This window comes from Haliotis cracherodii, unplaced genomic scaffold (genome assembly GCF_022045235.1).
Source record: "Haliotis cracherodii isolate W230 unplaced genomic scaffold, xgHalCrac1.p SCAF_2, whole genome shotgun sequence".
In the NCBI taxonomy this organism is placed as follows: domain Eukaryota; kingdom Metazoa; phylum Mollusca; class Gastropoda; order Lepetellida; family Haliotidae; genus Haliotis; species Haliotis cracherodii.
Window position 1 is genome coordinate 9914014 of NW_027266275.1, and position 14960 is coordinate 9928973.

Genomic DNA, 14960 nt, shown 5'->3' on the forward strand with positions numbered 1-14960 from the left:
TGACTTGGTTGATGCATGTCATCGATCCCAATTGAGTGGATCGATGCTCATGATATCAATCACTGGATTGTCTGGTCCAGACTCGATTATTTACAGACCGCCGTCATATGGCTGGAATATTGCTGGGTGGTAAATCGGTGTGAGGGATTTGGAACCCATACAAATCAATAATAGGACTGAGACAATGGACTGAGCCAGTCACTATGGAACCTGTCCCATTGTTTCTGATGCAGGCTGATTGTGAAGACTTGTGTGCCATCCCGTCCTCGCATTTAATCATGAGTTTCATTAACTGACGTCTTCATCCACTGTCTTACTGTCTTCATCCACTGTCTTCATCCACTGTCTTCATCCACATGTCAGAGTGAGTGTTTGTTTGTTTGTTGTTTAACACCGCACTCAACAATATTCCACTTCTATGACGGCGGTCTGTAAAGAACCGAGTTTTGACCAGACAATCCAGTGATTGACATCATGAGCATCGATCTATGCACTTTGGACACGATTGCATGTACCAATATAGTGAGTTAGCCTGACCACCCTATCCTGTTAGTCGCCTCTTACGACCACCTAGGTTGTTAAAGACCAATTCTAACCCGGATCTAACCCGTTGTCAGAGTGAATGAGTTGGGGTTTTCGTGCCTTTGAACAATATTTCTGTTCTTCGAGGCAATGAAGATTTGGGTAAATGCCCAATGTGAGGGAAGTCTTGGACATTTACAACTTGAGCAAGATCCACGAGCACAGGCATGATGCTGGTAGAAATAGAAACGTTATCAGGGGATGAGGACCAGGGATCGTACATAGTCTTCTGTGGTATATCAAATATTTCATTTATCTTAACATGGTTTGAAACAAACTTTCTTTTATCAGACACAGAGAACGACATGTGCGTTTAGTCCCAGCAATGCTATTGAACCAAACTCAACCTATTATAGTAATTGAAATGAACGAATCGATTTTGAATTCAATATTCTTTCAATTACACACTAACATTGTTTAAGAATTGATTTTTGAAACTTGTCAATATTTTTTAACTACATCATGTACAATACAGCCCTTTACCCACGATGTTCTTAACATAGTATTGTATCCTTTTTTTAGCGATTGTCACACTCAGTTTGATGGCCATCTACCATAAACAGTGTGTCGCAGAAAACGTCCGAGATGCCAATCACTGGTGCCACGATATTCTGCAGCCATCGCATGGTCTACCAATAGACCCATAGTTTGCAGATTACTGTCAAACTATATCCGCCCCACCATGAAGATGATTCGATGCGTCTGAATAATTTGAAGAGACGGACGTGATTACTTTGTGGGTGGGGATAGGAGTATTATGGGGGATGACAAGCGGTCCCATCTTGTGTCACTTGACTGCCGATCCGGGGATGAATATTTCAGTTCAAGAACGCAGTGGCTTATGACGCTGACCAAAACATCAATATCTCAGGGCTCCAGTAAACGGCAGGCTGATCGAACCCGCCATTCACTACCTCATCGATATGGTAATCAGCTGAAGATTGGTCTGTTTTGTAATTTATCGATCCTAAATTGTTAGGCAGGTGCTTTCGAAAGAAGTGCGCAATTAGATTACGTGAATGTGTTGGTTCGATGATCCACTTAAGGCGATTATGACCCTCCTGCCTCTCTATGTATCCTATGTCGCCTCTGTCTTAAATGTATCACATACTTCCATGTGTTTCGTATACAGTAAACTACGGTTATAACGAACACGCTTATAACGAACTGACGGATATGACGAACTAACATTTTAGTACTGACTGTTTGCTGTAATTATGCTGTACATATGCTTATAACGAATTACGGTTATAACGAACTAAAATAAGTAGTCCCTTTGAGTTCGTTATAACCGTAGTTTACTGTATTCATATGAGCGTATGTATCCGAGCCCATCTGATACAGAGTTCGAGTAAACATTAAAGAAAGGCGCTAACACTCAGAAGAATCGGTTTTGTCATTAATCATTTTAGCTGGAGCAATGAAGGCAATTCTAATCACAAGACTCCCCTGCAGGCATGATATTTGAAACCATTGCTTTAGTCGTAAGAACTCCCAAGCAATATTCAACATTAATATCGATTCATCAGAAACCAATGACAACAAAATCTTTACATTATTACTGGAAAAAACAAGGATTGGACTAAGAGTGTGTAAATGACTGCAAACCAGCGAATCTAATGAAAATAGTGTTATTATTTCCTTGTGTCTTTTTAATTATACCCAGAATATATACCCATGGAAAATGATAAATACAAAATTCTTTGGAATAGGCCAGTATACAGCCTCAGACGAATCCAGGCCAACAAACCTGATCTTGTCCTTTTTGATAAATCCGATGAAACCATTAATATTTTTGAATTGTCTGTCCCTTTTATGTGATTGACAAGATTCAGGAATAACTTGGCAAATATGCGAGCTGGCTTTCAAAATATCACGAAATGTCCCATGTTCCAAGTTGTCCGACTCCCCATTGTTCTCGGTGCCTTAGGTTTGGTACCTCCCAATCTGTTGTCTGACATTGGGAGAGTACCTGGGTTTGCTTCCAGGAATACAGACTTTCTGACAATCTGGGTAATGCAGAAAGCTGCAGGGTTGGGGAGTCTTCACATTCTCCGAAACGTTCTGGGTGGGTTTTACAAGGCAGCGCTTCCTGGGAGAAGTCCCATTCGCTGTCTGGGCTGCGTTTAGAGGGGGCAAGGGCCCTGAGCTGACGATGAGCCTAACCAGCCTGACTATGCCAGGATCATCCAAACCCTCCGTCCTGCATTTTTTATTTTAATCGTAAGAGAAAACGTAATTTTAAGCAAAGTTCTATCTAGGATATGTCTTTCCTTGTTTCATTTAGTTTGATTTGGAACTGGCTTTTCTTTGGATGATTTTGTTTATCACCCTTTTGTGGTTCGGGCCGATTTGATATGGCACTTCGCTTGGTTGACACTCATTTCTGTACCGTCCAGCGTCCATTCGTTTTAGAAAATTGTGGAATGCCTTGTTTTCATCATCAGTCCTGACATGCTTCACAAGAGACTTCATCCAACGCTGCAAGGTTGCTGATCTTCTCAACACACTGCATATACTCTCAGTGGTCGTTCAGATAGCCTCTCCTTGAAATAGTGGGCCGATCTGATATGACACTCGGTTGACACTCATTTGTGTACCGTCCAGCCATACAGAACCATGAACAAACTCAACATTGACATTGAGGTTATGTCCCACATCCTTGGCTCGTTTAAGAAAACTGTGAAATTCCTTGTTTTCATCATGAGTCTTGACTTGCTTCACAAGAGGATCATCAGACAAATAAATGTGTGCAAAAGTGCACAAAACAGTTATATCATGAAGAACCTCCACAGTACTCAAACCACGCCCTCCGATCATAATTGGTAAATATAAGCGATTGAGGGAACAGCGAGGGTGGTGGGATCTATTGTATGCCATGCTTCCTCGTGTGAGGGTGTCAATACCCTGAATTACTTGTTTGGTCCAGTCAACCACACCTAAAGAATACGAAAGGACGGGTACAATATCAGTATTTGTGTCTTTGACATTCCTTGCTACGTTTCAAATGAAGAATGATGCCTTTGTCGAGTCCAAGGGTAATGCCGATATCATTAGAAAAGGACTCAACAAGCAGAATCTGTTTTTGAGTGTAGATCCTCCATAGATCCTCCATTTGCAATAAGGTCAAGGTCATCCATGTAAAGGAGGTGAGTAAGGGGTGTTGGGGATCTGTGCTTAGGAGGCCCCGGGTGATAACCTTCCTCTTTGCTGAGCAAAAAGCTTAAAGGATTTAGTGACAAACAGAAAAAATATTATTATAATTATTGTATATTTTTTTCATTTTTTTACCGGGCTTAACCCCGCGAACTCCATCAACACCTGTAGCGAGTCTTCGTCAATCTATTTGATTTTATTAGCTTTGGGTAAGGTTTCACTTGCAATTATATATCTCTCCTGTCGCCATAACACCGTCAAATGAAATGTCAAGATCTGTTTCATATTAAGACTTGGAGAAGAATATTTAATGTCACCGGCATGTTCCCTGGCATCGAGGAACACAGACACGAGGAGCCGCATCTCATTTAAGTTGATAATATTTTTCATATGTTCAAGCGATGGAAGAGAGAGGGTTTTAATGAAACTATTTCGCTTCCCAGTTTAAAAGAATATAGGCAAACATATCGTAAGATTTTATTTCAATAGCTGTATTCATCGCAGGCATGAGAATGTAAAGTCAAATTAAATCAGTGTTTGAAAACTTCACTTGCCTTTGCATGTGTTTGTGACGGGTGCTGGCGGTGGGGCAAGATACCTTTTCACCAACTCAACCTATCATCACTATTTGATAGTGATTCATAAACACATGTTCATGGTCGGAATCGTAATCAGCTCTCTTGTGAATATGGAAATGCTTTTGTCGCTATTTTTAGTTATTTGAAGAAACGTGTAAACCGTCTTACTCCATGAAGTTCTTCTACAGCGGGGCGCACGGATTGCCCAGTCGTCTAAGGCGCCGCGATTCGCTGTGCAGAGTTGCGTCCCTTGGGCACGTCGGAAACCTTTGAATGTGGGTTCGAATCCCGGTTCGCCCCGATTAAGTTTCTAGGTTTGCCAGCACCATACCCGTGCTTGTAGGTTTCACCGAAGTGGTAAACGTCTGAGACCTGCATCACTTTGGACGTTCCTCCCACATTAACCTGACACGCCGCGATATAACTGGGATACTGTTAAAAGTGGCATTTAACCCAACTCACTTACTCTTCTGCAGTGCCTTTGCGATTGGAACAGAAGCAGTTAGTCTGGTGTATCATAGCTACAAACAATATTTCCGCAATATCGCGGCGCATTACTCAGATTTGAGGAAGACGTTTTTTCACTGGTATAATTAGAATAATGTTTGTCCATTTCACAGGGTATGCTTGATAATGGCTCTCAAGTTTGAAAGCTGAAATACGTTGTCGAGCTTTTGAGTTTTTCATCATTTGGAGAAGAGTCGAAAAGCTAGAATACAAAAGTGGTGTTGAGTATTCGAGCTTCTCGTCTTTCAAAACAAGAGATGGCAAGCAGGAATACGATGCTGATCTTTCGCTCTCTTCAATTTGTCTAACTAAATCGAATTACAGCTCCTTTGACCACCGTTTTCCCCCGCAAAAGAACGGATTTTTGTTGGAGAATGATAAATGTCAAAACTAAGTTTTTCTTTCAGTGTACTCTCTTCATATCTTTAGTGGCTCCGAAGGCCCATGAGTCTGAATGTTCAGCTACTGAACGCCATTGATGGCTTTCTTAAATATTTGATTATAGAAGGTCCCAGTTGATTGTGTTCTGGCGTACGAGACGTATATAGTAAGATACCCAACCAGGTCTCTGCGGAGGTGATAATTGTCCTATATCGTCACTTATTTCCTCAAAGACGATGCTAGTCAGCTGGTAGTTCAATCATGGAGGCACCTCTTGGCATTACTATAGATACTGACATCGCTGTTCTGCCACCTAGCATTATGGGAACACTCGGATCAATGCGAGGGATACAGTTTACGGAAATTGCCGATGGTTGGTGAACTACATCAGAATGTTTTCTTCATAAATAACAGAACACACTTTCCAAGGTGTGTCAATGTGGGTTTTTTCAAATATGTAGACTTTGGAAGATTCTTTATGAATGTTGACTGAACGGGGTATGACCAAAGGATGTAGAGTGTATATTCTCGATTTATCAATGAACACACTTTGGACGGTTCTTGTTGACCGAATTGAACGGTCGAGCGCTGAAAGATGTGTATATGGGGTTCTTGTTGATCCAATCGAATGGTCGCAAGGTGACAAATGAATACTGGCCTGTTGTATCAGCGATCAAACTTTGCAAGGTTGTGGGCGAAGAAACGGAACGGCTGAGGTGGCGGTTACATCACAGTGATTAGTATTAGTGATGGTGGATTTCTTAAAGTTAGCCATCGAACGCTTATTCCAAGGCTGCTGTGCGCCAAACTGAGGATTACATTATCGCGTTATTTTAGCATCATTTTGTTCTACACATACGCTGCTGAAAGGACACTGTTCTGTGACGTATTTGGGTCACGTGTTATTTTAGGGCTTCCAGCCGTTTGGTATCGCCCGATGGTTGCTTTAACGAGTAGATGATTCAGCTGTAACCTTAAGCCATTGTCGCAAAGGCCGATAACTCTAAGTTGGAAATGCTTTTTTGTTGTATAACGCCGCACTCAGCAATATTCCAGCTTTATGACGGCGGTCTGTAAATAATCGAGTATGGACCAGACAATCCAGTGATTGACATCATGAGCATCGATCCACGCAATTGGAATACGATGATATGCACCAACCAAGTCAGCGAGTCTGACCACCCGATCCCATTAGTCGCCTTCTACGGCAAGCATGGGCTGCTGACGACCGAAACTATCCCGGATCTTCACGGGTCATCGGAACAAGAACATGGCTTATTTCATATTTAGGAAAATGGTCAACATTTACCTGTTTGAAGTGTTTTCACCTGTTTAATCATGGTTAACCTTTACGTCTTGCTTGTTGAAGGTTTTCCGTCCCAACATGATGATGCTATCAAGATATTTTTGTTTTCATGAATATTTGTCAATTAATCTAAGCAAAAAACAAACAGACGAAGTGATCTAATGCGCCTTATTAGCTGTGCAGAGTTGTGCACCGTAGCCGTGGTAGGATCCGCTTATCCTGGGATTGAATCTCCGAGTTCCGGTCAGTAGCGTTGGCCTGACATTGCTAAACAACTGTTCGTGCGTTTCACTAAAGAGGTAAACGTGTCCCCCCGGGGCCTTATTGACGTTATTTCCACATTAATTCACATTGGGAATTAACTTAAGCACTGTTAGCGTTCCATATCACTAATCGTAGTTTCTGACTTGCTCACACATTCCCTCGAGATACGTGCTTTATCACGAGGACACAGAACTCTAGCTCCACCTGCATTTTTGCTGCAAATCCCGACTGAACAAATAACTAGGTGCCTCCGTTCTATTAGGAATAAATACCCAATACGCTACCACACCTTGTCTTGAACAGCACTCGGAATAAATGTCACTAAAATGCCCGTCTAATCAAGAGCGAAAGAAATCCTATGCAATAGTGAAATGAAAGATGGAGATTGTGACGTCACTTCCGGGTGATGGATCTATGGTTTAGGTCATAATAGAATGGAGACTTAAAAATACCCTGGATAGTCGGGGATGGAACATATTCCAGTATAATCACATGACTACTGCCACCACCACCGAATTACTCACAGCATGATGGAGGGTAGACATCATACTCTAGCCCAGGTACACATGCTTTGTAACAGGACAGCATTTTGCGGATAAAACATGGCGTTATAGAGTAAGTGAGTGAAAGACCGTGTTGAACTCAGCAGTCATCAGTATTTGTGCTACATCACAAATAACCAGCTCGGTCGTGAAAGATGTACGCGTACCCTATTTTAAAGTGGAACCTCGGCCCTCCGATAACACGACGCACGATCGGATCAAGACGATGTGTGTGTGGGGGGGTGGGGGTGGGGGGGGGGGGGGGGGGTGGGTTGGGGGGGGGGTTGTGGTGGTCGGGGCGTAGGGTGCACCCCACCCCCTACCATTGTGACCATACTTAACATGTTTATACATTCGAAAACACAACACAGTCATTTTATAAGGTAACATAATTATCCCTTAAGGGTACATAGAGTAAACTACGTTTATAACGAACAATCTTATAAAGAACTGAATGACATAACGAACTTATTCTTTATTCCAGGCCATTTGTTGGATATATGCTGTATGTATGCTTATAACGAACTATGGTTATTACGAACTCCCTTTAAGTCCGTCTCGGCTGTGTCTGGGTAGGGTATTCATGTTAAGCTGTGACATGATATCTCAGTGGGCTAGAACTATAAAATCGGCATTAGTCCGGACTAGCACAAGCAGACACACACGCACGCACGCACGCACGTCGCTATATAAATGCAATACTCTTGGACGCGGCGTTAAACCCCATTTCATCTCCCCATCTCCCTTACAACCCTTGTATGTATTATTCATGCCAGTGTTCCTGGTTTCATCTCGGATGAGGTCGTAAACGCTGAAGGGCCGTCGTTATTAGTCTATGTATTCTAATGCTCAAGCGATTGCCATGAACAGATTCGGATTTAAACCAAATAAACAGCTGTAAGGCAAATCAACATCACAACTCAACATTGTATTTCGCAATTTCAACACTTGAGAACAATGCAATAAGGAAGGTAAACAGCATAATAATTCAAGATATATGAGCCTTAAATTAAAGCAACTGCAACGAATCAAAACAGTTCAGGTCCCGGTGAATATATAAGAATGGTTTGAAAGATGTATTGTCTAAAACCATTAGATCTTGAATAAAATCAATATCTGGAAGCTGCCAGATATGTTTGCCTTGCGCGGTGTAGCGCAGCTCTTGTGGTTGGTGTGTCCTGCCCGACATTCGAATGAGAGGCAACTGCCATCATCCTGAACGGCATAGCTGTCTACGTCAGCCTGTCACATCGTCGATGATGCTAACTGGCCACCATACCAGTCCACGTGTCGACGGAGGACCGTGTCGGTTGGAACTCTGTTGAATACCAGTTTTAAGGAATGTAGCTTTCTGAAAACCGGAATACTTCATTACAATGGGCGACAGTTCGAGTGGAATTGACGATATACGCATCGAGATTCTCGATCCACGTAAGTGTTGTATTCCTATACTGAGACCTATGTAGGTAAAGCGTGACTACATGTCACACTATCACTTGATTCTTCCGTCTGCGTTGACATTACGTTTAAAAGTCAGAAGTCATTTTGTGGTCTACCACAAAAGTATCAAACATCAGTCAAATAAAAACCTTCTTTACCGTGCATACAAGCAGGTTTCGTTTGTAATAAATGTATTAGTAATAAATTCATATTAACCATCAACAGATTATGTATCTTACTGAAAATATTTTATATGAACGTGTAAAATGAGTCAAGAAAGTAAAATTGGTAAAATAACAGACTGAGTAATGATATCGAAAAGAAATTGAAAACGGAATGTTTTGAGGAACTGATGGAAAAACTATTTTTTTCTGTTAAATACACATAACTGATATTATAATCCTGTTATGATATCGTTTCTTGCATTGAGACCAAACTCAACACTTGAATAATTCACCGTATTGGTAAACGATGCATTCGCTCTTTAAGATGATGTTGCAATACTTAAGTACTTAAGCGAATTGGCTGTTCTACGCACAAGTATTGATCGGCGTGTCTATGTTCTTCAAATGTCGTTGAGCATTCAGTGATATGGACTGCCGACAGCTAACCACTTAATACCAAAATGTTCAGTCTTTTGCAAAGCTACCACTGTCCTAATGACAAGCCCGCAATGCTCAGCTGTGTGATTAATTCACATAGTTTCAAAAAGTTTCAATGATTAATTGAAATGTATATTTCATTTTGACTTTCCACGTTACATTGTTTTATACAGATTGATTTAGCATTCAAAGCCGGTCTTCACAGGAGATATCGCTGCAATAAAATAGCATCACAATGCTCTGCAGACCATTGTGACGTTATCGGTTACCATCACTAATCACTCTGCTACTAAAGTTGGTTAGCAGTACTTTAACTGCTCGTGTTTAAGAGATAAATTACGTGTGGGGGTTGTTTATCGGACAAAAAACACTGCAGGGAGAATATACCATGAGCGGCGGTCTTTAAAAAGTTGTGTCTGGACAAGACATTCCTGTGGTTTATGTTATAAGCCACGATTCACGACGTCTGGGTACGATGACACCCAATCAACCTAGTCACCGTACCTGACCACCCGATCCATTCAGCCGCCGCTTACATGTACGCCCAACAGAAGTTGACCGATTCTAACCACGAATCCAATAAGGCTACCATATAAACATCTTCCCCAGGCAAGAGAGTTAACTGGCTCTAAAAGTCCAGTTTCCACCCTTGCCGAACTAGGCTGGAAATCCTGGGCTCGATCGTAGCGCCCCCAATGGCTATGACGAGTTATGTCCCTTCTATGCCTCCCCTATGGTCCAATCAGATTCCACCTCTCGTATCACTTTCATTTGCTTCACAAAATGGCGTCATCCGGTCAAGACGATCTGATCGATAATCAAGATCTATATTGTGTTAAAAACGGGTTTCACATCACCAAGTGCGTCAACACCTTGATTAAAAACTCCATATTACCATCCTAGTTAGGCAAGGGTTGACACTGGACTTTTATAGTCAGTTAACTCACTTGCCTTGGGAAGATGCCATATAACAGATAACAGGTACACTTCACTAAGCCGACTGAAGTGTGTGTTTGTTTTCTCTGATTTTTTCTCTCTGTGTGTGGTAACGTTAATCATGATCATTCACTGTATGCCTCTTTTATGTATCTGATTTCTTGGTAAAATATTTACAAATATTATTCAGAATTTCATTTTCGGTTTGTACACGATGGAACGCACACACACCTCCACGTGGTCTGGCTATTCTGACTGCAGGGGGCTCAAGTCCTGCCCTACCGGTAACATAAAGCATGTCAATATTACATCAAAGTCACAATTTTATCCACGGTACAGAATAATACCCAAATTGATTGATAATTTAACTTCAAAGTGAAACGACAGTCTTTCTTTTAGTTTTACTTATTGATCAGCACCTTGTATTATTATACTCACCGCCAAAAGAAACGCGAACCATAAAAACGTAGAGAGACGTATCTGCGTTGAGAAGAGATGTTTCCAATGTGTAACAATTAATGACAAAACTAACGATCAGTTAAGTGTTACCACAGAGTGTCTTTATTCTTATCATGAAATGCTGCATCTGATTTCCAAACTTTACACGCTAATCCTGCATCAGGACAAATGTTGCATCTCGAGTCATGGATCTATGACGTCAAACGTGATGCGTTCACGAGCATCGGTTTACACAACGTACCAGTTTGTTTGTTTGTGCATCGAACCAACCTAATATCGCTTGAATATAAGTAAGTCTTCATGTATGGTAATCGCGTTTCTTTTGGTGGTGAGTATATATGTTGCCTTGTAACTTCCAATAGCACTGATAGTGGTGTTTCTCAAATTACAATTTTCACTTCGTGATTAAATTTTAATTCGCATATATGCCTTAAGTTGTACACAGATGAAATTAATATCAGTTCGATTTCAGGGTCTTTCAGGTATTGTATTGACAAAATAACACAGTCATCATCTGTTCTCTCAACTGGCACTTAATATCTTTCAAATACTCCCCTGAATAAATACTGTATAAAAGAAACAATCAGTCGCTGATTTGCCTAAGGGAAAGTATGCAATTTAAACGATTTGTGATCGTTAAAGTTAATTGATTTAAGCTCTGTGTCCGGACTTTGACACATTGCAAATGTCGCTGAAGACATGTCCCCAGGGCATATCAAATATCAATACAAATCTGTTTACTTTGAGAGAGAATGAAATAAATTTAGTTTTAAATTGCATGTTAGATCCCATGAATATATCGATGGGGTCCGGATGAATCTGTAAGGACACATCTAGAAATATGATTCTATTCATTTACAGTAAAGTGCGGTTATAACGAACTCAAGGGGACTACTAATTTTAGTTCGTTATAACCGTAGTTCGTTATAAGCATATATACAGCATAACTACAGCAAATAGTCGAGACCAAAACAGTAAGTTCGTTATATCCGTAAGTTCGTTATAAGCGTGTTCGTTATAACCGTAGTTTACTGTAGTTAGGTAACTATGGTGACTGGGAAGGATTATGGTCACCCCACATTGAAGCACGTGTAACACATGCGGTGTCTCCTTGGGCAAGTGACTTTGTTCGAAATGTGCCTCTGTCCACCAAGCAGTGAATAGGTACCCGGTAGGATGAGATAGTAAACTGGTTGTTAACCTTCCAGCGCAAGACAGACGGCTTGTATACTCCCCAGGGAGCCGAGAGTGATTGTTCAGTGTCACTGACCACTTGATCGGAGTAATAATGGTGTAGCGCTTTGAGCATGCCCCTGTGTCGTGTGGAAATAGAGCGCAATATAATTTGCCTGTTAGTAGTACATTAAACTACAGTTATAACGAACACGCTTATAACGAACTGACGGATATAACAAACTAACTTTTTTGGCCCCGACTATTTGCTGTACTTATGCTGTATATATGCTTATAACGAACTACGGTTATAACGAACTAAATTAGAAGTCCCTTTAAGTTCGTTATAACCGTAGTTTACTGTAGTAGTATTTACAGATTAAAATACAAAAATGCAGGACGGAGGGTTTGGATGATCCTGGCATAGTCAGGCTGGTTAGGCTCATCATCAGCTCAGGGCCCCTGCCCCCTCTAAACGCACCCCAGACAGCGAATGGGACTTCTCCCAGGAAGCGCTGCCTTGTCAAACCCAACGAGAACGTCACGGAGAATGTGAAGACTCCCCAACCCTGCAGCTTTCTGCATTACCCAGATTGTCAGAAGGGCTGTATTCCAAGTAGCAAACCCGGGTACTCTCCCAATGTCAGTCAACAGATTGGGAGGTCTCAAACCTAAGGCACCGAGAACATAGGGAAGCGGACAACTTGGTACTTATAAAGCGAGGTCTGCATGTTTGCCATGTTTTTCCTAAATCTTGTCAATCACATTAATGTCAAAAGGAACAGATAAGTCAATGCTAAAAAATGATTTCAATGGATTTATGGAAAAGGACAAGATCAGGTTTGTTGACCTGGATGTGTCTGAGGCTGTTTACGGGCCTATTCCAAAGAATTTTGTATTTATCATTTTCCATGACGCCCTCTACATATTCTGGGTCGTACATGGATGGACCTCTGTGTCAAAACCACAAGCATGGCGCCACTTCATCATGGGGCTTACGATACTGTGTTTGTGTCAAAGCGGGGCATCCACTGGCAATGTGTTGTACTGTCTCATTAAATTCATTACAGAATCTACATTGCATATTTACATTTTGATGCCAGATCACACAATTGGCGGTTTCGAGTGGGAGGTGGCTGGTCCTGAGCAGCAAACAGAAAGCCTTCTGTTTAACTTTTCAGGCCAGTCGATTTCATCCAAGCGAAGATCGCTGCAGGGTTGCTGAACTTCTCAACACACTGCATATACTCTCAGTGGTCGTTCAGATAGCCTCTCCTTGAAATACTGGGCCGATTTGATATGACACTTCGCTTGGTTGACACTCATTTGTGTACCGTCCAGCCATACAGAACCATGAACAAACTCAACATTGACATTGAGGTTATGTCTCACATCCTTGGCTCGTTTAAGAAAACTGTGAAATTCCTTGTTTTCATCATGAGTCTTGACATGCTTCTCAAGAGGATCATCAGACATATAAATGTGTGCAAAAGTGCAAAATACAATTTTGTCATGAAGCGCCCCAACGTTAATCAAACCACGCCCTCCCATTATGATTGGTAAATATAAGCGATTGAGGGAAGAGCGAGAGTGTTTGGATCTATTGTCTGACATGAGTAGTAGTAGTAGTAGTAGTAGTAGTAGTAGTAGTAGCAGTAGTAGCAGTAGTAGTAGTGTTTTCATATAGATGATCATATATAGTAATGGGAAGAATCTATTGTCTGACATGAGTAGTAGTAGTAGTAGTAGTAGTAGTAGTAGTAGTAGTAGTAGTAGTAGTAGTAGTAGTGTTTTCAAATAGATGATCATATATAGAAATGGGAAGGAATTTTGACTTCAATGGGTATGAATGAAACAGGCTGACCGATGCACAGACAGAAAGATTTATAGAAACAGTTTGACAGACACAACAAGACTAGTATGAGACAAAGTTACACGAAGCACACATATACAGTGACGCTCTGACAGACAAAGACAGTTTGACAGACACAAACAGACCAATATACAAAGTTGCACAAAGGACATTTATTCCTAGCCAGCAATATTGTCTGACTCTTTTGTCCGACGACATGAACGTGCAAGTGACCTTACATCACCCGTACATTATGACAGTTTACACCGTCAGTATGTCTCTAGTCATCCAATGAAACGGTGGGGAGTGTCGGGTAGCCTAGTGGTTAAAGGGTTCGCTCGTCAACTTTCAGGCAATTGCTAAACGGCAAATTCTTGAAACTCATGAACGACTTCAGGGTGTCCTTTTCGAAAATATCTTTAGCGTCAGGGGCGGTCGGGTAGCCTAGTGGTTAAAGTGTTCACTCGTCACGCCGAAGACCCGGGTTCGATTCCCAACATGGGTTCAATGTGTGAAGCCCATTTCTGGTGTCCCCCGCCGTGATATTGCTGGAATATTGCTAAAAGCGGCGTAAAACCATACTCACTCACTCACTCAATGAAAGTGGCATGTTACACCTCACTTGATGAATTGTTTAAATCTATGGATCATCCTTGTTTACAGTCAGCTCACGTTCTTCTCTCGCGAACGTCATTATCTTAGTTACCAAACACCTCAGCGACTGAAGGCGGAGGTAAATGCTCGCCTTTGAAAGCAACCACAACTTCACCACGCCAACGTTGAACCATGAAGGTCTTAAGGATTGTCAATACATACATATATCCCAATTAATTTCAAGAAACCTTTCCATCACGTATGTCTTGGGAACCTGGGTTGATGAAATATTTTGTCAATAATATAGCTCCTCGTTAAGACTGGCTAATCGCCACCTAATGGCTGCGAGTTGTCTGCCTGGGAGAATATATGTGTGGCATATGGACCTGGTACTGTCGCCGGCTGCAATGAATGTCCAAACAGTGACTGATTGGGCGGGGATATTGCTCGGTAGATGTTGTAGGCAGTTTCATGGACGGTGTTATTGTCGACGACGTCGTTGTGGAAGACGCAAGGTCTGGAATAAAAGCTCAACGAATTATTTTAAAGGGATATGTCATGTCATTCTGACTGAATCTTAGAAGTGCC

The 14960-nt window shown here is 41.5% G+C and overlaps 1 protein-coding gene across 1 annotated transcript in view; it reads left to right on the plus strand.

The window, feature by feature from the left end:
* Positions 1-8523: 8523 nt before the first annotated feature.
* LOC139469750 (pro-neuregulin-1, membrane-bound isoform-like) overlaps positions 8524-14960 on the plus strand; it is a 152057-nt gene continuing 145620 nt past the window's right edge. Inside the window, exon 1 of the mRNA XM_071252026.1 lies at positions 8524-8747. Coding sequence (XP_071108127.1) covers positions 8693-8747 — 55 coding nt within the window. The 5' untranslated portion in view covers positions 8524-8692. The remainder of the gene's footprint in view (positions 8748-14960) is intronic.